General features: G+C 40.4%; 2 protein-coding genes, 1 long non-coding RNA gene and 1 other non-coding gene across 4 annotated transcripts; 2 read left to right on the top strand and 2 right to left on the bottom strand.

The window, feature by feature from the left end:
* Positions 1 to 449: 449 nt before the first annotated feature.
* On the top strand, positions 450 to 532 carry trnal-uaa. The gene has a single exon. It is a non-coding gene; the product is annotated as a tRNA-Leu (tRNA).
* A 1,653-nt stretch (positions 533 to 2,185) lies between these two features.
* Positions 2,186 to 12,462, bottom strand: fbxo30a (F-box protein 30a). The gene is made up of 3 exons (XM_034675916.1): positions 12,231 to 12,462; positions 7,117 to 9,189; positions 2,186 to 7,002 (listed from the first exon to the last, which is right to left on the bottom strand). Exons 2-3 carry the CDS (start codon positions 9,124 to 9,126, stop codon positions 6,799 to 6,801), a joined length of 2,214 nt encoding a protein of 737 aa, XP_034531807.1. The 5' UTR covers positions 9,127 to 9,189; positions 12,231 to 12,462; the 3' UTR covers positions 2,186 to 6,798.
* On the top strand, positions 11,813 to 14,399 carry LOC117806841. The gene is made up of 2 exons (XR_004629771.1): positions 11,813 to 11,973; positions 13,913 to 14,399. It is a non-coding gene; the product is annotated as an uncharacterized LOC117806841 (long non-coding RNA).
* si:dkeyp-110a12.4 (pancreatic secretory granule membrane major glycoprotein GP2) lies at positions 13,797 to 18,674 on the bottom strand. Its single transcript, XM_034675917.1, has 6 exons — positions 18,524 to 18,674; positions 17,696 to 17,831; positions 17,180 to 17,274; positions 14,589 to 14,757; positions 14,255 to 14,369; positions 13,797 to 14,111 (listed from the first exon to the last, which is right to left on the bottom strand). Exons 1-6 carry the CDS (start codon positions 18,661 to 18,663, stop codon positions 13,936 to 13,938), a joined length of 831 nt encoding a protein of 276 aa, XP_034531808.1. The 5' UTR covers positions 18,664 to 18,674; the 3' UTR covers positions 13,797 to 13,935.
* Between the last annotated feature and the right edge of the window lie 1,837 nt (positions 18,675 to 20,511).

The raw sequence follows: 20,511 nt of genomic DNA, 5'->3' as shown, positions 1-20,511 counted from the left end.
AAAAAACACCAGTGGGCGTTTGCAGAACGACTGCTCTGTGTTGAAATGAGTTTCAGGGCTGTAATGATTGCACCTCCTCCTCAGTGTGGTGTGTTTTTTCATGGGGAATTTACTGGCAGGATGACTTTGCAATGTGGTGTCATACGTTTACGCAGGAAAAACCTCACTGTGCTCACAGACTATTGTTATCTCTCAGGCTGATGTACACAGGTTGGGAAAAGGCCACCTTTTAACACAGCAGCCTTTTCTAACAACAAGTTTAGAGAAAGTACAGTACTTGTGTGTCCCGTTGTTGTCATTGATATTCCTAAAAAGAAGTGTTAACATTACAAAGTGACCCCTGGCACCTTGGGGGCCTCTAGCTGTGGCCATAAGACCCTTTGTTAATCAGTTTCTAGTTCTACTACTCTTATCTCTGGGTCATTTAAGCAAATGAGCTGTGTGTACTCACCAGGATGGCCGAGTGGTTAAGGCGTTGGACTTAAGATCCAATGGACAAATGTCCTCGTGGGTTCGAACCCCACTCCTGGTAAATGTCAGAAGTTTTAAACTGTGAATGAAAGACAGCCTCAATGCTATCGTGATACATTTCAGGAAGTGTTCAGTAAGATAATTGTTGGCCTACTGAGTTTGTCAACACATTAGCCTTTGCAACTGTGCTGTTGATTCACACCTCTGATCTGTAATGAACGCAGGATATTCAGCCTTTTAAAGCCTCTAAAAGAGTTCACAGTAAATTCTGATTACACCAAGCTGATCATCATTTCAGCCTAACAAACACAAACAAGCAGCACAGACAACTGACAAACTTTGCACAGTATTACATTGTTGTGTTCTGTGGTGATTTAGAGTTAATTACATCAAGAAGAAAAGCTCATAAACATATGCTGCATTAATGGAAAGAACAATTACCATGGTCTGCCTCCAGTGTCAACAAAACTGTAGTCTAATTATAAATACTTTAAGGCGAGATTGGAAGAGGGCCAACCCCAGGTTGATTACTTGTTTTTTTTCTTCTAATAAGGGACTAATGTTTTTTTCTATCACACTTGAGAGTCTTAACGAGATCAACAATGGCCTCTAATCTCAATCCATATAATTACACATAATTCAAATGTCCCTTTTATTCTTTCTTACATTTGTACATATGCTTGTCTCTTCCTTCATCTACCTTACCTTGGACCATAAACACATTAGGATGAGTCACATACTGACTCAGCTCAGTGCAGATTGCACAAACATTTCAATGTTTACTGTATGATGAGGTCAGATTGTGTGGTTGAGGCGCCATCTAGTGGTTGGAGGACATTTAACTTTTCTCACCTGTGAGGAAATGTTGATCATTCCTGCCTGCAGTTCAGCTGGAATCTTATCACAATACTGTTTTAATTATGAGCCAGGTTTATTTTAACCCTCCTGTTATGTTCGTTTCTCTGGAACAGCAATCATTTTCCTGGTTCAATTTGACCCGGGGCATATTCAATTATCCAAAAGTGTCAGAACCCCAAAAATCCCAGTACACATTTTTTTAAATCTAATTTTTAACTCCATTACGAACCATTTAAATCAATTAGTCCATTGGTGTTCTTTAATTCTCACAGATCATGGTTCAATGAGGATAACTCACTCGTTTTCACTAAAATTAATGTTAAAACTGTTTTTAATGTACATTGGAAATACCTAAATATAACTACAGTAGTTTTAGGTTACATTGCTTTTTGTTTATTTTACATTTAGAATTTTTTTTTTCTTAATGAAGTGGTGTTGATAAATTAACACAACACCTCTTCTGTCACATGCTGCCCAGATTTATATTTTGTGTTGCATTTAGCTGGTTTGGAAGGTAATGGCATATATTGCCTAAAAAACTTTAAAAAGGGTCAATTTGACCCACAACATAACATGAGGGTTAAGTGAGAATCTAGTCTGGATTCAAGTTCTTCAAACTTAAGACAAGACAATGTTTGACCTTTTTTAATGTGAGCTACTAACTTCTTCTGCTTTTGATTTCTTCACATGACAAAAGGGAGCTTTAAGTTTGTTTACCGTTCTTTGGTCTTTGTCTTCAGGACTGTCAGTCTTGTTAACAGCACTGACTCATTTCCTAACACTGCATGTCATCTAATAACTGTTCATCAGTTGAGCCCTGCTGGTATAAAAGGTGAAAATAAAACAGACACCAACATTTACAAACAAAGCCTCTTTATTAAAATGCTTCAAAAGTCAAACAAATGAAGCCGGCATATTGTGGTGAAAATACACTTAAGCAGGAGTGAAAAAACGTAAAATGCTGATCAAAGTGTTGCTGCACTCCAAGTGCCTCAAAAGACTGCTTTATTTAAAAAAAAGGTGTGCTGCAGACATTTGTCTCAATGCAGGAGGAACCCCAAGAGACAAAGACTGGTCATACTCAGGCCATTCACTTAAATCTTCCATAACACCTGAATAATGAGGGTGTGTGCTCAGATTTTGCTGAATTTCAATTCATTTTAAATGTCAGAGTAAATATGACAATGTGCTGCACTGTGCCTGAGGAATACATTTTTTTAAACCTGCAAAAGGACAGACTGATACTCATCAAACTCACATGCAAAACAAGAGGGAGGCAAATCCTCCGCTGCTGGAGCAAAGAAAAAGCCCTCAGCATGATGATTTAAAGTTTACAGTACATGCTCTCTTGTGCAAATCAATAATTCAAAGACAAATCCTAATAAAACAGAGGCTGATTCTTTTTCTTTTCAAATGAAAGTACCAGTAAAAAAATAAGAAAACAAAACAAACACTGGGGACTTCTTCAGAGTAAAAACACAGCTTAGTTTCAACATCATTTGGGCTCAACATCAAACTTCAAAAGTATAAAAACAATAAAAACACAACTTCTACGAGGGACTTCCTTTTTTTTTTCTTACCAGTTATTTTTCTGCGACATTTCCAACCTATTTCTTTTAAACAATGCAAAACATCTGAAGCTTTATTTCTCACACAAGGGATCAAAATGTGTCCCGTGTTATTAGACGTTATCTCTTAAACCAAACATCACTCCAGAGAACAATCAAACAGCATTTCTCCTAACGGCCTGTTAGCTTGACCCTGACGGAGGACAAACATGAAAACCTGTAATTTGTTAGTCCAAGCACTGCAACACACACAGTTACATCATTATAATACTGAATGGTACACCAGCCAACTCTAAGACCCCACAATTATCAAGGAGCTGACTAGTTGTGTTGTTCTCAGCAATTCTGTCAACTACACACACATCTACTGCGAGACAAAGCTTCATGCTACAACCCTGAGATGCCAACATTTGAACACAGTGGACGTGTAGTGTCAAAACCATACACATGATAAATAATGATCAGAAACATCATTAGTGTTCATTTTTGGAGGGAAAGTATGCCTGTTGCGTTTTTCTTTACACCTGGCCTGCAGGGTTTCATGAGGTCTGACACTGAGGGAGAGAAACTAGAGCAGCTTTGACACTTCTTTCCTCTCTGATTCTGCGACCACGACGTGAGTATTGATGGATGTATTGTACCCGTCTATAACTGTGCAATAAAGTAAAGATTATTTGCTACTAACCACAATAACCATGCTTGTTGTATATTGGAGGAATAGCTAGCAGCAGCTCTAGTCACGACCCGTCTTGTGTGTAGAGCAAGCGGCAACCTCCGGTCTCAAACTATGAAGCCAATGCAGAAGTGTTTTAAACTGCAATTCACTGAGAATTTTCTTCTAAGAAGACGATCTTTACAGCATTAATAAACATGTTTACAGCCTGGTTCAGAAAACGGCTTGGCTCTACGTAGCTAATCTCTCTATCGGCACACACTGTACGGGGGTGAATTTTTTTCTAACGTGACGGTTCAGAAGATATTAAGATTATGAGTTTTTGCCCAAATAAGGACATGACTGACGTGACTCCCGGTCGGGAACACATAGGCTGTTTCTGAAATCTCCTACTATACTAGCAGTACGTACTGATATGTCCAAAATTCAGTATGTAGTAAGTAGTATGTGAACAAGAGCAAAATCTGCAGTAAGCCAAAACTCCCCGGATGTCTACTGATACGGGAAAATATCTCAGTGTGCATCGGACCAGTCTTCCTCGCGTACTGTTTCCCATAATGCATAGCGCTCGTTCTGCTTTTTCTTTTTCCTCATTTTTTGACAGGAGGAAATCTGTTTTTGGGTGCTGTGAACGTTATCAAATTACATATAAACCACTTCCTAACTTTTTAAATCATAAATGGATGCTAAATAAGCATTTTATTTATCGGCTTCGCCGTTGTTTACTTCCGCCTTCCGAAACCGGAAATCCAGTGAAGTCTGGCTCAGCATGCTGCATGACAGATCGGACAGAACAGTCATACTACATACTAAATTCAAACGCAGTATGTAGTAGGCAATACCTACTGCCTACTACATTAGTAAGTAGTATGTAGCAGGCCATTTCGGAAACAGCCATAGCTGTTGGCTAAGAGGCTCAAACTCCGCCTCTTTATGTCACACTATGCCTGGTTGAGTTCCGCATTTCCAATATGGCTGCCGTCGTCGATTGGTTTCAAAACAGAGCTCAGGAACAGATGGGTGAAGTCACGGATACTATGTCCATTATTTGTACAGTCTATGGTGTAGAGAAACCCATGTTTTCACATGTAACTGCTAGCTTTGTTTGTTTTTGGTGATTTTAATTCTTAACTTTATTCCCAAAAATAAAGCCTTAAAACTCAAAACACCTTTTGATGACATTTTGCAACCTCTGACTGAAGTTCAACTCTAAAACGACTATTCTCGTTTGCTCTCTTCACCATACATTAACTGAAATCTTTTCTGCACAATAACTGAAGTAGTCCATCACTGAATCATTGTAAAGATGGGAGCATTGACTGGCAGCTGCTCATACCAGATTTGAGGCAGTATCTGAAGCACAGATACTTGCTGTCAGTATCAAAACTACTGTTAAAGCTAGGGTTGGTAGTCACGGACAACTAGCATGAATTTGAATGTAGCATGTCTTCGGGACTCCGTCTAACCCCCCCTCGGAGGTCCTCCAAAACGACGCCCCACGCTCACATGCACGAGCGCTGCTGCTTCGCGACCATATGATGGTGACTGATTCCAAACCGGTCCTCAGCACATGGTTTGTGTTTTGCACTACGTCAACTCATGTCTCACTCAGTTATAAGAAAACACCAAAACATTCTCATAGTGAAAGTTAAAAACACAAACAAACATGGCTATTGTTAGTACTCACAACTGTCATGCTAACATTATCCAGTTGTACCGGTGACACGATATCAGGTCTAAATTTTCTGTAGGACTTACTAAATGTCATTCATTTTTTGCTTGTCAGAGCCCCCGTGGTGAGAGCTTTTTAGACTCTGATCCGGACTACATTTCTGAGCAAAGCACCTCATCAGGTCAGAGGGGACAGGCTCGAGGTTGAGCGAGAGGGGCAGTACATAGAGGCAGGGGAAACAGAGACAGGGGACAGGGAGATCACGCCAGGAAAACGTACGCGCAGTAGGCGGGCAGAACGGCAGGACGGGATTTGATTGGTTTCATAATTTGGATCCTAAAGGTGTTTTCCCAGGTTTACTCCGGCTGTAGATAGCAGCTTTTTTTTTTACCTCTTTTTTAAGAACACATTATGTATTGATTGCCATCGGGACATAAAGATAATTTTAACCAGTATAACAAAAAGTGGATCTAAATCTGATTACCAACCCCAGCTTTAAGGAAGCCAAACGTTCTGCTCCCAACCCAGGATCACAGATGGTTCTTATTTGCTACAGTACATTCATCATATTACTTGCTACATTTTAGTCAACAACAACCTTCAAACTGCTGGTTATTTGTAAAAATAGCTGGTAGATCAGACAAACCACAGTTTAAAAATGTTTTGCCCTTTGGCTGGTGATTAGTGTTACTTCTCTTTCACTTGGCTAACATGCCGGCCCTTCTATCAAGAGGAAGGACCATCTTTGATACAAATGTGATTTTTTACAAACCACAAAACACACTACAGTCTGACACCAAACATGATGATGGTGACATGCTAATGCTGGTGAACACCAATCAACACCCACAGTGAATACTGTATGACCATCCTGATAAATGGCATACGTTGTGCACAGCTACCACAGATGTTTGGTCAGTCTTAAAATGTAGCATCAAAGCTGTAAAGTTTATGAGCTCAAAGCAGAGCACGCATGGTCACTCTTGGTATCCGGACGTGATATAAAACAAGATACCAGTAAACTGTTCCAGCCTGAAGCAGCACAGTAATCTCACTGAGATGCTCTGAACAACCTCATGACTAGAAAATCAAGTGTTTCATAAGTTAAGGCTCTACTCTTACCTCCTTTGTTGCACAGTACTGTCTTTTTGATATAAAAATAAAAAATTCTACATCAAAACATCTGATTATTTACATAAAGTCAGAGTAGATCAGTACAACGTCAGTCCACTGGTATTAATAAGTCCATCAGAGTGGAAGATACAAGGCTACTAATTCATTTCTCTTGTTTTCAGTCCGGATCTGTGATCACAGCACACCAGCCTCCTTGGAAGAATAAACTGTCCCACTACTGGCTGCTTTTTATGGGAGTGAAGATCATATTGAAGGTGAGGCAAATAATAACCAATGGTGGAAACTGTTAAATCAGGAGTTCTCTGTCTCTTTGAAGATGGAAGAGACCAAAGTCTGTAAACACTGGAGAGGAAAACACAGTTTTTTTTGAGTTCTAGTGGTCTTCGAATTGTCCACAGGATGGTTTCAACTTTAACGCTCTCTTATGCTACTGGTTTGAGAACTGAGCGTAAACACCTCCCCTCTTTTGTGAGCTCTCTGGTGAAACACATGCACGGCAGTGGGATTGCTTCTTCCCGACGAGCAATCGTGTTGAACTTGCACTTCTTGAGGTGGTCGGCCATGCTGGCGATGTTTGCAAACTTCCACTCGTTTACTGTACCGAACGCTGTGCTGAATCTCCACACCTGAAACCAAAATAACAGATAACCCATTTACTCCTCCTGTGCATCATTGTTGCTCAAAGACAACACATTAAACTGGGTATTTAAGGCTTTTATAATGTTGCAAATGTGACTAACCTTGTCTGTGATCTGCCATGAAGTAGACCCGTCAGCTCGACGTTTCTTATCCCAAAGCAGGACGACCATGCCGCGCATCTGAAGCAGGCTAGCACACACGTCCCTCATGGTGCGGGACACTCTGGACAGTTGGCACAAGCTAAAGCTGTCCAGGAAGCATGCTACATGTTGCAACACCTCGAATGGAAGACTGCTGAATTGGTCACACTGAGACTGGTAGTAGCGGGTGTGTCTTGGGATGTTGTTCCCAGATTTGAAGGGTAAACCGGGCTGAACCCCAAACGAGCCGAGGTGCCTGTCGTGGATGATCCTGAAGCCCTGCACAGAGGGGCAGAATCTTCTTTGGGAATAGGTGCAGCCGTAGTAGGCCAGAGGGCAGCGCTGCTCCATCCAGCCGTTGAGTCCAGCGTGAATATCCCCGTGAACATTTTTGAAATGTGACGAGAACTCGTCGCGTCGGAACAGCTGCCCGCACACAAATGTGAACATGGAGCGCTGCTTTGTTTGGTATCTCGCCACACATTCTAGCACCAGGTCCAGCCTGAGCGTGTGGAAGGGGCTTGGGTTGGAAAGCTGTGGGCTGGCGTGATCGCAGGCCGAGGCTGAGGCGATATCTCCCACCATGGTGTTGGTTGCGAGAATGGCTGAAGGGAAGGAGAATGTCTGAGTACCAAAATCAATGTGGTAGCCGTCGACGAACCTGCTGTCTGAGATTCCTCTGCCTCCTGGGGAGTCCCCAAGGCAAAAGAGCAGGGCTGCAGTGATAAGATCAATACCATGGAGGCCCATTGGGTCATCTGCTACCTCCAGGTCAGATGTGTCCACTGCCTTGTCCTCCATCTTTGCTCGAAACAGGTAAGGGTCTGACAGCAGCGCCCGACGACCATTAAATGTAAACATACTTATTCCTCTGAGCACCTCTACGTTCTGTAGTTTACGCTCCAAACATCTGTACCTGAGTTCAGAAGGTAAGTGTTGTAAGAAGTTGTTTCTCACGTGATCAGACAGCAGGAATGGCATTGGAGCTGAAAGTGGTGCTTCCTGAGGCACGGGAGGTTCCAGTGCAATGACAGGCACGTAATCCTGAGGCATCTCTGGCCAGACGAGGTTGGAATCATTTATTGGCTCCTCAATGCTCTCTTCTTTCTCTTCAAAAAACAACTCCACAAAATCATTTTCTTCCACCCATCCGACTCCATCTTCACCGTTTGTCCCCACGGCACAATCCACTCCACCGACTGCTCCCAGTTCACACTCTGAATCAGAGTCACTCTCCTGCATATCTACATTCTTACCACCCTCGGCCACATAAACATTATGACTATCACCGTTTTCCCCGTTGTGGAGGGCTCCTTTCTTATCAGTCTTTTCCCCGTTTAAATTTCCAACTATCACACCGATATCCTTGGAGTTAGTGAGGATGTCCAAGGCTGCTGCTAAACTCCTGCTCGTCTCCACTGAGGCTCTGTACAGCTCGTTATAGGGCTCATCTTCCATTTCCACAGTTCCGTTACCTAACACTGTCTCTGGTAGACTTGATGCTGTGGCCATCTTGTTACTTTCATCTGCTTCCTTGTCTCCATTCTTTGACACAGTAGTCGTAACTTTGAGAGACTCTAACAACATCCTCTGATCCTGCAGGGCCAAAGCCATATCTAGCTGCTCCACTTCATCAAAGTCTTTGCTCAAGTTTTCGTAGGACTTGCGGTCAGAGTAGCTCACAGGCCAACGATTCCACTCCATAGTACAGCATACTATACTGGCTGGGCAAGTCTCAAGGTGTTGTGCCATCTTGATCCTTGTGATGGTGAAAGGGCAGCCAAACACGCTGTTAAGGCATGGCAGACGTTCATACGGACACAGCAGACGGTGTTCCTCTAGTTTGCAAGAGTGAAAAACTGCACCGCAGACAAGGGGACATCCGATAAGGTCGCAGCAAACTCCTGCCTCTGTTCTGGCCATGCATCTTCTGTTGATGCATTTAAGGCAGTGGGAGTGCAGATTCTCCATTTTTCGGTGAAGTTCCTTCCTCCCGACTGGCTTTGTTAGGGAAATGGAGTGATGAGGTCAACCCTGAAAAGAAAATCCAGGAGAAATGCACAGTTTTCAAAGATGTAAGAAACAAAGTACACATCATGGTAAGTTGAGCACATGGAGCAGTCAGCTGTTGTAACATTATACCATGCAACCCTCAAACATAACCCACGTGAAATCCCAGACCTTCTAACCCTTATGTGACTTGCTCTTACACATGTGTTCTAAAGCTGTTCAGTAACATTTCACAACAATGCTCTCAGGCTACATGGTGGCTGGTTCTTTTAGGACTTCGGGGCACACTTGACCCCTCACCTTTAGGCTTAGAAATGCTCCTCATATATGGTAATTGCTGACAGTTGGACTGAAATATTCATCATCCTATGCAAGTTGTTCGCAGATAAGCCGCAAGAGACGCACGGGGTGAATGCATTACCTCTGAATGGAATTATTAGCCTCGGGCTTCATTGGTAGTGTTACCTCTAGGGTTGCCAACTGTCCCGTAATAGCCGGGACATCCCGCATATTGGGCTAAATTGGTTAGTTACATACAGGACCTCTATTGTCCCGTATATTGACTATCAACTAGGATGCACCAAAAATTTGGCCGTCCGAAACACTTTTTTCACCAAAACAACACGGCCAAAACAGAATGTTGTGATGACACAAGCAAAAACCGCGTCTGGATTGCTTTGTGCAAAAGGGAGTCCTGCAGTGCAGATCAAGTTCCCCGTGACATTCACTTCACACATGTGGGTCTTAAAAGAGAACATTCCCTCTCTTCTTGCCCCCTTTGAGCAGCTAACTAAAGAGATCAGCTCCTCTGATGCATCTGTAGCAGACGTTCTTCCTTTAACTGCAGCACTAAAGTGTCTTCTAAGCAAAGAGGTTGAGACGGACCACGGAGTGAAAACTATGAAAAGTACTCTTAGAGTCTGTCAGCACACGTTTCACTGAGACCTATTCAGATCCTCTGCACTTCATCACGACTGTACTTGATCCACGTTATAAAGATCATTACTTGGATGTGGGAATAAAGCAGCGCGCACGAGAAATGATCCAGGTCGCGATGGATGCGGAGAACCCGCTTGGAGACGGAGAAGCGCACAGCGCAGGAGAAGGAGAACAGAGTGGCCTTGGAGCAGGGGCGTGTCCAGAGCTTTTTGACCGGGGTGGCCCAACTGAGGCTCTCATAGGCAGGGGTGGCCAGTGCATTTACAAATAAATAACATTTACCCTTTCTGTCTTCACAACATACTTTCATTAAAGTATTAAACAGTTGTTATATTCCCTTTGACTTAAAAAAAAAACATGACAAAGTGACATACATCGTCTAAGCTTAATTCTTTAAGGACTTACGAAATATGTTTTTTCAAAGTCACATTTGAGGATAAAGAGCCTAGAAAATGTCTGTGCAACATAAACAGAAAATGCATGGTTAATCTCAAAACCAAGTAGTGAAATGTTAAAACTGTCCCCGGTCTCCCTACTAATAATTGGCAGAATAATTTATTTCGGTGTTTCAGTTTTCGGCCTTGGTCTCCTCATTTTCGGTTTTCTGTTTCGGCCAAGAATTTTTTTTTGGTGCATCCCATTTTTCATTGTTGTCTCTGTTGTGTTTTCTGATTTGTCGCCGTTTTCTGATTTGTCGCTGTTTTCTGATTTGTTGCTGTTTTCTGATTTGTCGTTGTCTTTTCTGATTTGTCGTCCTTTCTGATTTGTCGATGTTTTCTGATTTGTTGTTGTGTTTTCTGATTTGTCGTTGTGTTTTCTGATTTGTCATTGTGTTTTCTGATTTGTCGCTGTTTTCTGATTTGTCGTTGTGTTTTCTGATTTGTCGTTGTGTTTTCTGATTTGTCGCTGTTTTCTGATTTGTCGTTGTGTTTTCTGATTTGTCATTGTGTTTTCTGATTTGTCGCTGTTTTCTGATTTGTCATTGAGTTTTCTGATTTGTCGCTGTTTTCTGATTTGTCATTGAGTTTTCTGATTTGTCGCTGTTTTCTGATTTGTCGCTGTTTTCTGATTTGTCGTTGTGTTTTCTGATTTGTTGCTGTTTTCTGATTTGTCGTTGTGTTTTCTGATTTGTCGTTGTGTTTTCTGATTTGTCATTGTGTTTTCTGATTTGTCGCTGTTTTCTGATTTGTCGTTGTGTTTTCTGATTTGTCATTGTGTTTTCTGATTTGTCGCTGTTTTCTGATTTGTCATTGTGTTTTCTGATTTGTCATGGAGTTTTCTGATTTGTCGTTGTGTTTTCTGATTTGTTGCTGTTTTCTGATTTGTCGTTGTGTTTTCTGATTTGTCGCTGTTTTCTGATTTGTCATTGTGTTTTCTGATTTTGTCATTGTGTTTTCTGATTTGTCGTTGTGTTTTCTGATTTTGTCATTGTGTTTTCTGATTTGTCGTTGTGTTTTCTGATTTGTCGTTGTGTTTTCTGATTTGTCATTGTGTTTTCTGATTTGTCATTTTGTTTTCTGATCTGTCGTTGTCTTTTCTGATTTGCACTTCAGGGCTAACGTAGAATATACACACTTTCTGCATTTCCAGTTGAATCAGAATCAGAATATACGCTGAATTCCCACATCATGCTCACACCACCGTGCACCTGTCCCTTATTTAGTAGGGAGAAAGTTGGCAACCTTAGTTACCTCTGTGCAAGGATTTGTGGAATAATGAACGCTTGCTACAACGACAATAGACAACTATTAAGGTCCTACAACAATGCTGCAAGTCCAGACCGCAAAGCCGCACAGGAGACCCATTGTTCCAGTCTCTGCAGAACATGGTCAGCAACAGCCAGCTAAGTGACGCAAGCAAAGCTGGCAGGTTAGCAAACAGCTAAAAACACAAACAACACAGCTCCAGCCGGTGTGTAGTATTATACACAATTATGGTTCACAATGCAAACAACATGACCAGAGTCCATATAAGTAGCTGTAAAATGATAATGACACAACAGAGAAGGTTGCATTCAAAAGTCAAAAACTTTGTTAAGTCACACAAAAGCGCATCAACAACATGGCCAGTTAGCATTAGCAGCTACACTTCGTTAGCAAGCTAGCTGGTAGCTTGTGTAAACTTACCCGAGTAAAGGGGTTCTTCAGATGGGTTTTTATCAGAGCTTCTTCTCTTGAATCATCTCCGGTGAAATCAGCAATATGGAAACTACAGTGACATACGCATTTCACAGTGCAGTAAATATCCCAGTGATGTGTTCTGGTTGTAGCTGGTTCCTCGGTTGTTAGTCCTTCTCCTCTGAGGCGGTCGGCTTGTGTTGATCCTGGAGCGGCACGCCGCAGCACAACGTCATCACGTAAATGTCCGAGTCATATTTAGGTTTATGGACGCAGACCTATTAGACGGCACTGAAATAGACGGAGTGGGAAATACCCTGAGGGCAGTTTTACATGTAATGACTCATGAAATGTCTGTGCACTTGGTTTAAACTTTGCAGGACACAGACTCAAGCCACGCAATTCAAATGACTTACAAATATGTTACGGACTAAGTAGTGGTGGATGGTTTACTAAGGCTGTTGGTCATCTGCATTTTACGGAAGAGGATTAGGGCCACTGAAAAAAATAAAATATAATATATTATTATTATTATTATTATTCTGTGATTAAAGTCAGAATTCTGAGATTAAAGTCAGAATTCTGACTTTTTTCTCAGAATATTATTAATAATAGAAAAGGAATTGACATTTATTTTTTCCAGTGGCTCTAATCCTCTTCCACAGTATTTAGATCCATGACCACCAAACCAAATTCTCCTGAAAAAATAAAAAATCCTGCATTTAAATTTAAGTCAGTCTGAAATCTTTTAGCTTGTTATCTATTCTGTATGCTGCTGGACCTGAGTAATGTGTTTCGTTCCTTCATGTCTTTTAGTATGACTGAATGACAATAAAATGAACCTTGAACCTTGAACCTTGAATGACAAAAACTTGAAGTACTAAATTATATGTAGAAAAAAGTTTGAAAAGAGATAAAATATAATATTTATTATGGAGGTGTTGTAAAATTTAAATACCTCTGAAGAGTCCAAGCAGGCCTACTGCCAAGCAGCAAACTCTGAGTCCAATGCAGAAGTGCTAAAAACTGCAGTTTATCGAGGAACTGCTTGAGGCTGGCACCTGAAGTACCTGAAACCACATACACACAGATTCAAAGAAGACGATCTTTACAGCAGAAATAAACATGTTTACAGTCTGGTTAAAAAAACGAGTGTAGTCTGGATAGTTAATTTCTCGATCGGCACACATTGTACGGGGGGTGAATTTATTTTTTTCATAGCGCGGCAATTTTGAAGATATTGAGATTATGAGTCTTCCAATGAGAGGCACAGCTGACTTGATTGGCAGTCAGGAACACTGTAACTGTTGGCTAGGAGGCTCAAAGCCCGCCTCTTTTCGTCACACTCACTTGACGGCAGCAATATGGCTGCCGCCGTGGATTGGCCTCAAAATAGTGCTTCAGAAACAGATGGGTGACGTCACAGATACTACGTCCATATTTTACACAGTCTATGCCTACTGCAAGATAGTGCTTCAAACCATTGCTAAAAAATATTTTTCAACAGTGGAAAAAAACTGTAAAAAACCCAAAGGAGACCTTTATTTTTGATTTCAGAAAACAAAATAATTTTTTTTTATAAAGAGAAAATACGCGAGACTTACAATATTATATTAAACACACCTGCACATGTGTGTTTGTATTTGTACAAATGTATGTTTTTGAATGTCCATTATTTTTGTCCACAAAAGGTCCCCTATCCTCTGCTTCACACTCATGAGGCCACCTCTGAGATGTGGTGAATGTTGGACAGGGTGAGCTGTGCTTCCCGCGCCGGGTAAAAACGTCTGGATCGAAGCCACAGTCTCCCAAACACTCCTGTGATCAGCAGCAAGACGACCAGCAGTGCTCCTAGCACAAAGGTCTCCACAGGTGGTACTCCGCCTGCAGCTAGAGAGAAAAGGACAGACAGAAGCCCAATTAGCATATGAATCCCATATACTTAACTAGAGTCTTCAAGCCTTGGAAATGACAAAGCTTAAGCTTTGTGATTCATGTGAGTTACAGGACTTATAATAAAGGTGAAAACCTACTCAGATTGGGCTTTTCATTGTCATTTAGTAATCGTCTGATGGGTCCGTAAGACACTGTATGTGAGAGAGGGATGTCTCTCCTTGTTCTCATTAATCCATCATCACTGGAACAGTTCTGTGTGGTAAATAAAGAAATGGAACATGATGAATGATGCTATAAACCTTGATGTTGAGCACTCCCCATTTAAAATCAGAATAAGCTTATAAGGCTAAAAAGTAACTCTAGGCTGATGGGTCTATATTGAGAATGTAAGATGCACATAAACCAGGCTACTTGTCTGAACTGGCCTCTGACTACAAGTGTGAGGAATGGGTGTTGCATGAGCTCACTCACAGGCTGGCACAGCCCCACGGTGTTGTGGCAGATCTGGACATTGCAGTGGAGGAAGACGTTGGTGTAAGAGCTGCCAACAAACTTGAACATTTGTATCCTGAACATGGCCTCTGGACCCTGGCCATTCTTTAGCACACTTAGTGTCTGTTCATTTGACAACACCGGGCAGCTACAGGAGGAAGACAAAGAAATCAGAAAGGCCTGATGGTAGTGACATTTTAATCTCTAAGGAAATACTCTACTGAGGTGACCAGGAATATATTACAACACGTGATGAATTGCAAAGCTAAAAAAAACAATGTAAACACTGCTGAAGTGATACGATCCAGTGAGAGACAGATTTGTGAGAGTGTTTTTCTTTCCCTCTGACACTGTGAAATCACTGCGCATTTCACTGCTCTACTGTTGCTAACAGTACCAAATACTGCCTGGTAGTCAAGGACATGCACAGCTGTTGAACTGACAAACGCACATGGCCCCTCAGACAGGAGTCACATGACCAGGCTATGAGCGTTGTTGTCTTGCCAGCTCTCTAAGCAACATACTCTCTTATTTCAGATTTCAACAGCTCTCATGTAAGAGGACTTGGAACTGTTTGCAATGAGTGTGGTGAAATAACAGAGCCAATTTCCATAACAAGGATTTAACCCGATCTATAAAAATCTCACCTACATATTCTTTTTTTATATACTAGATGGCAGAACAGAGAGGCTATTCAAGTTCAAAGCACCACTGTAAAATGTTTTTGTTTAACTGATATTACATAATAAAACAACTTTGTTTAAACCTGATTAACCATTAATTGCCATGACATAGCTTAGTTTAGTTTAGTTTAGTTTAGTTTATTTATTATTCATTGTGTCGTGCACCTTAAGGTGCCCAGCCCATACGGACTTACAAGACACTACAAAACAAAACAAAATAGGAGCAACAACGTCAGAAGAAAAAGAAAAATAGAAGAAAGAAGAGCAGTTACAATACTGCACATGTCCAACAGTGACCTAAAGTAAAGCACAGAGGTACACTTTAGACATTTGGCAGTGACAACAACTAAATCAGACATAGAGTGTGCTCCTACGCTGCTGAACAGCATTTAACACAAACTGAGCAAACTGGAACACTTTGTGAGCAAACAGGAACTGAAGACGATCTTCATCGGATATGCAAAATAAATCAGGACAGTTTTCTGATATTTTGTTGATCATGATATGAAGGATAGTAGAATAAAAAGTGCATTTCATTTTCAACTTCCTCCAGATCACACAAGGAACACTTCGTCTCCTCCTCTGGAACAGAGTGGAAGCGACCTGTTTCTAATGCCAGAGGAAGGATACCACATCTCAGCTGAGCACAGACAGACCTCTGAGCTCTGGTTAGGTTAAGAGTGACATAGCAATTAATAAGGATGTTTTTAAATTCCTCTGTTTTATATTAAAGATTGAACAAAAGAGAATATACAATTCTCAAAAAACAACGGAACCGTCAATTTTAAGGGTTGTTGGGTCAGGGATGCTGGATGTGAGAAGTTAGGATGATTTTAAGAGTCCATGACTGACAGGGGCCCTTAAAATGAAAAATATGAGATATTGAAGTGGTGGGGCCCAATCTGTTATATTTTTTAAGGGGCCCTGAATCCTTGGTGGCACCCTTACCCAACCACTAATCCATTACTTGAGATTACCATTTCACTATTTAACTATTACAAATTGTTAATCCATCTATTAAACTGATAATTTAAACTATTTTCCATTCAAAGATACCCATCTCAATGTTAGATGACAATTTTAATATTTAACTTGTGCAGAATACTTTGTTTATCTTTCAGCTAATTATTTCAGTTTAAGCTAATAGATAAACAAAGTATTTCATAGTATTTCACCTTTCTTTAGCTTACTTTTGAACATTTTCAAAAGTGTATCCTCTATGTTTGCTCACCATGTCAAACCATGTTATTCAATACGACACATTACCTAAATATTTCAACATTAGCAAACTAAATCAACTATTTTCCTTACTTACCAGCTTACTTTTTCAATCCTTTAACTATATATCCAACCATATATAGCTGCTGACACATTGCAATTCCACAGCAGCACTGGAACTAAGTTAAGCCATCACTAACTACGCCTTTACTTACACAATAAAGTCTGCAATGGTGTAGTTTGCACCCTGTGCATAACACATTAGAGACTTGGTGTACTGGGGACAAAAACATCCTGCCTTGAACTAAAAATATGTATGAGTCAAATGTTTATCCATTTGCCTACTTTGGCTAACATTTTTAGAATAAGCTAACAAATGAATCTGTTAACAATATTTTAAGTATTCAGATAACTTATCACAAAGTATTTCAACTTTACCTGACTTTTTCCCTTCATTCAATTCTTTTTGGCTGACCATTCTAACCATTTATCTCCTATTCAATCCACCATTCAACCAAATATCATTTAAACTGTTAATCAACTACTTTTACCTGCTCGTTCGGGCCTCTGCACACACTTGTTAACTACTTTTGAATCAATGTAAATTAGCAATATGTAGTGTTTCGGTGTTAAAACTGATTTGATGATATTTTAGATTTAGAGACAGACCTGTCTCTGATGAAGGTGTACTGAATATTGCTGTAAGGATCACTGGTTGGAGTAGCCCAGCATCTCTCCATGCGCAGCATCAGGTGAGCAGGTATCTGTGAGACACACGGGGTAGGGTAACAGTCTAGTATTTTTTCACACAGGGTTAATCCATACTGGGTCACTAAATGATGATTCATAGTTGGTAAACAACAGCTGGACCAAAGGGTTACAACAACATTGAGGAGAAGAGGAGCTGCACTCAAATTACCATCTGGTCATGGGAGGAGAGTTAGATTTCCAGCATTGCTCGGAAGAAAGCCCTGCACAACATATTGCTTCACATCAAGAAACAACATGCTAGTCTGCTCCAAAAAAAGCTGTCAATTGCTAGCATACTTTTAAATGTGTTGTAAAGCTCAGTTAACACAGTCATCTGCAAAAGTAAACAGTCTTCAGGACAATGTGTGATAAATGTATTAAGGTTAAGTCTTTGATAACCTGTAGCAGAAAAAAAAACATGACCAGGTGATTTACCATGAACACTTTTACAAAGATGTCATCATCCAGTGTCAGCGATGGCACAGTGTTCCATTTGTCCTCAAAGGCCTCATCTTTGTACAGCAGCATGGACACTGAAAAGTTCCCATCCTCTGTGTTCAGAGTGATGGTTCTGTAGACAGAGGAAGTTCAAGAGCCACATGTTCAAAACGAATAATTCCACTGGGAAGTCTCGATAAGAACCAGGGGCGATTCTAGGATCGGATGTTTAGAGGTACTGAGCCAGGCAAGATACATTTCATTGTTTTGTACATTTTAATGCAATTTCATTCCCACATTTGTGAAAGAAAAGTAAAACACTTTTTGGGAAAGTCTGTGACTAAACCATCAAATCTGATAAAGGTTATTTAAATGCTGAGCCACAGCAAAAGAGGAATGGATTGGAATCATAAAGAAACATATGGTAGCCCTAATTTCTGGGGAAAGACAACTCATTTTGATACAACAGCTCCTCAACATACACATAAACAGTATTTATGTTTTCTGGAGCAAACCAGCACCCTATAGTGAGTACCAAAAATACCAAAAATTGACATTGGTGTTTTCTTTTGGACTTTCATTTGAAATGCAATGCACAACATGTAAAACTCAGTGGAGCTGCTGTGTTTTTCTTGTTAAAATATTACGTTTCAACCCAGTACTGTATGGTTTTAAAACTTTTCTAGCTTGTTAAAAAGGACATACAGTAAAAAAAGTTCAAAATCTCTAAAATTTTAGGGGTGCTGGGATTCAATTTAGAGGTGCTTCTGCACTCCCCAAAATGGGCTAGAAACGCCTATGATAAGAACCAAAACAAACACTCACCTGACATCAACTCTTATCATGTTTTCACCGTTGGGTTGCTGGACGAGGTAGTTGATAGGGTAGCGGCACACGAATGTGATGTTGATGTAGTTTCTTGTGATAACTTGGGAATCGTTGTTGTGTATGGTGTTTATGAACATGATGTGAGTGTCATCTGAGGCCTAAGGGAAGAACAGGGAGACAAATATAGAACATATTGTACATCCATATGCTTATGCTTTTTATGTAAGAACCTCCAGGATGTGGGCTACGTTAGCTCCTCTTATACGTTTCATTAAATTGGCTCAATAAAGCCTTAAGCAGCTCAACAATTCTCATAACCTACTGACCCTGAACGTCACTCACTTCGCTTTTGGCTATCTGAAAATCCCCATCATAACAATACACAGCAATCTCTTCCCACACTTTTGACTCAAATAATGTTCTGCTGGTGTAAATTTAAATCTGCAGCTTACTGGTGTACACAATTAAGTTTAATAGAAGTGTCACTAATATTAATAATTTCCATATTGATAATTCTGCTATTTATTTCAGTGAATCTCTAAAATGTCTGAAATGGTGAAATAACAACATCCAAGGACTTCTTTTAATCACAGATTCTGCTTAAAAACCTACTGGTCCTTTATCCAATTGTATTTTCAATAACATGACATAGCATGTCCTCATTTTAACTTAGTTGTTTTCATTACTTATCAACCTCCCGTGGCTTTTTCTGCTCAATAGATTTGTGTAAAGACATCTTAAAATATCTCTTTTTGTCCTACTAACAATTTAAAACACCAAAATACTCTAAAAACAGAGCAAAGCAGCAGGACACTCATCAAAAGTTAGTTAAAATGGTTGATTAATTATTTGAATAGTGTCCAATTTATTTCTAATTGGCCGATCTATGTGACTGACAAAGTGCTAAAGTCCAAGATACATGATATAGAACTAGTCCACCCCAGAGGAAAATTGTACTGCTCAAGGCTTTCTCTTCTAAGTCTCTGGAGACAAAATTGAGATTCTCACTTCAGCCTCATTCAAGTTTCAAATTGTTCTCATTGGTTTCTCATTAGTGTCTCCTAAAATTCACTAGGAGAAATAGTTGAGACCATGACATGAGTCTTATTTGAGACTTAAATGAGAGATCTCATTAATTGATAATATTCTTCTCTTTTTTTAAATATATTTTTGGCCTTTTTGCCTTTATTTGACAGGACAACTGAAGAGAGACAGGAAATGTGGGGAGTAGTGAGCGGGGGAAGACATGCAGGAAATGGTCGACCGGACGGGAATCAAACTGGAGACCCCTGCGACGAGGACTGTAGCCTCTGTATATGGGGCACTTAGACCGTTAGGCCACCAGCGGCCAAAAGAATCCACCCCTTTAATTATAATAATCTGGCTAAATCTGTTCAGCCCTTTTGCAGCCCATATTTTAAATAAATGTTCTGTCATACCTGGTATGAAATCTCTATCTTTTGCAATTTCTCTCAAAGACACTAAATCTTTGTGAAGTTGTTTTGCTTCAAGCAGACTTGTAAAGGAATGACCATACTGTGAATTCAAAGAAGAGATCATTTGACATCTAAATAGCTGATCCTGCAAGTGGTTCAAATGTTTTAATGAGAGTTGTAAGTTTGTGGACAATTACATTGAAATCTTAATTTTGCAGGGCACTATAAATGTTCATGAAAAGATGAGCTCAGGCTCTTTCTTTGCTCCATCTGAGCTCAACTTGGGACACAAAAACTGAGTCTGACAAAAACAAATGGATGAGGTTAGATTGAGACAATTGAGAGAGCTCCCCCACCTGAGCTCAAAAGGAGTCACAACACTTGAGAAATACCTGAGAATCATTTCAGATTCTGATGAGATCTCCCTTTGAACTGAAAGGGAGACTAAGCTGAGACTTTGTGCAACTTTGTTCTGGAGGTGAGAATGAGAAACAGGAGACATAAGCTATAGTCTCATTTTGCTTTCAAACAGATCTCATTGTTGTCTAG

This window comes from Notolabrus celidotus, chromosome 22 (assembly GCF_009762535.1).
Source record: "Notolabrus celidotus isolate fNotCel1 chromosome 22, fNotCel1.pri, whole genome shotgun sequence".
NCBI lineage: Eukaryota > Metazoa > Chordata > Actinopteri > Labriformes > Labridae > Notolabrus > Notolabrus celidotus.
This window is presented reverse-complemented; position numbering and strand designations above follow the sequence as displayed.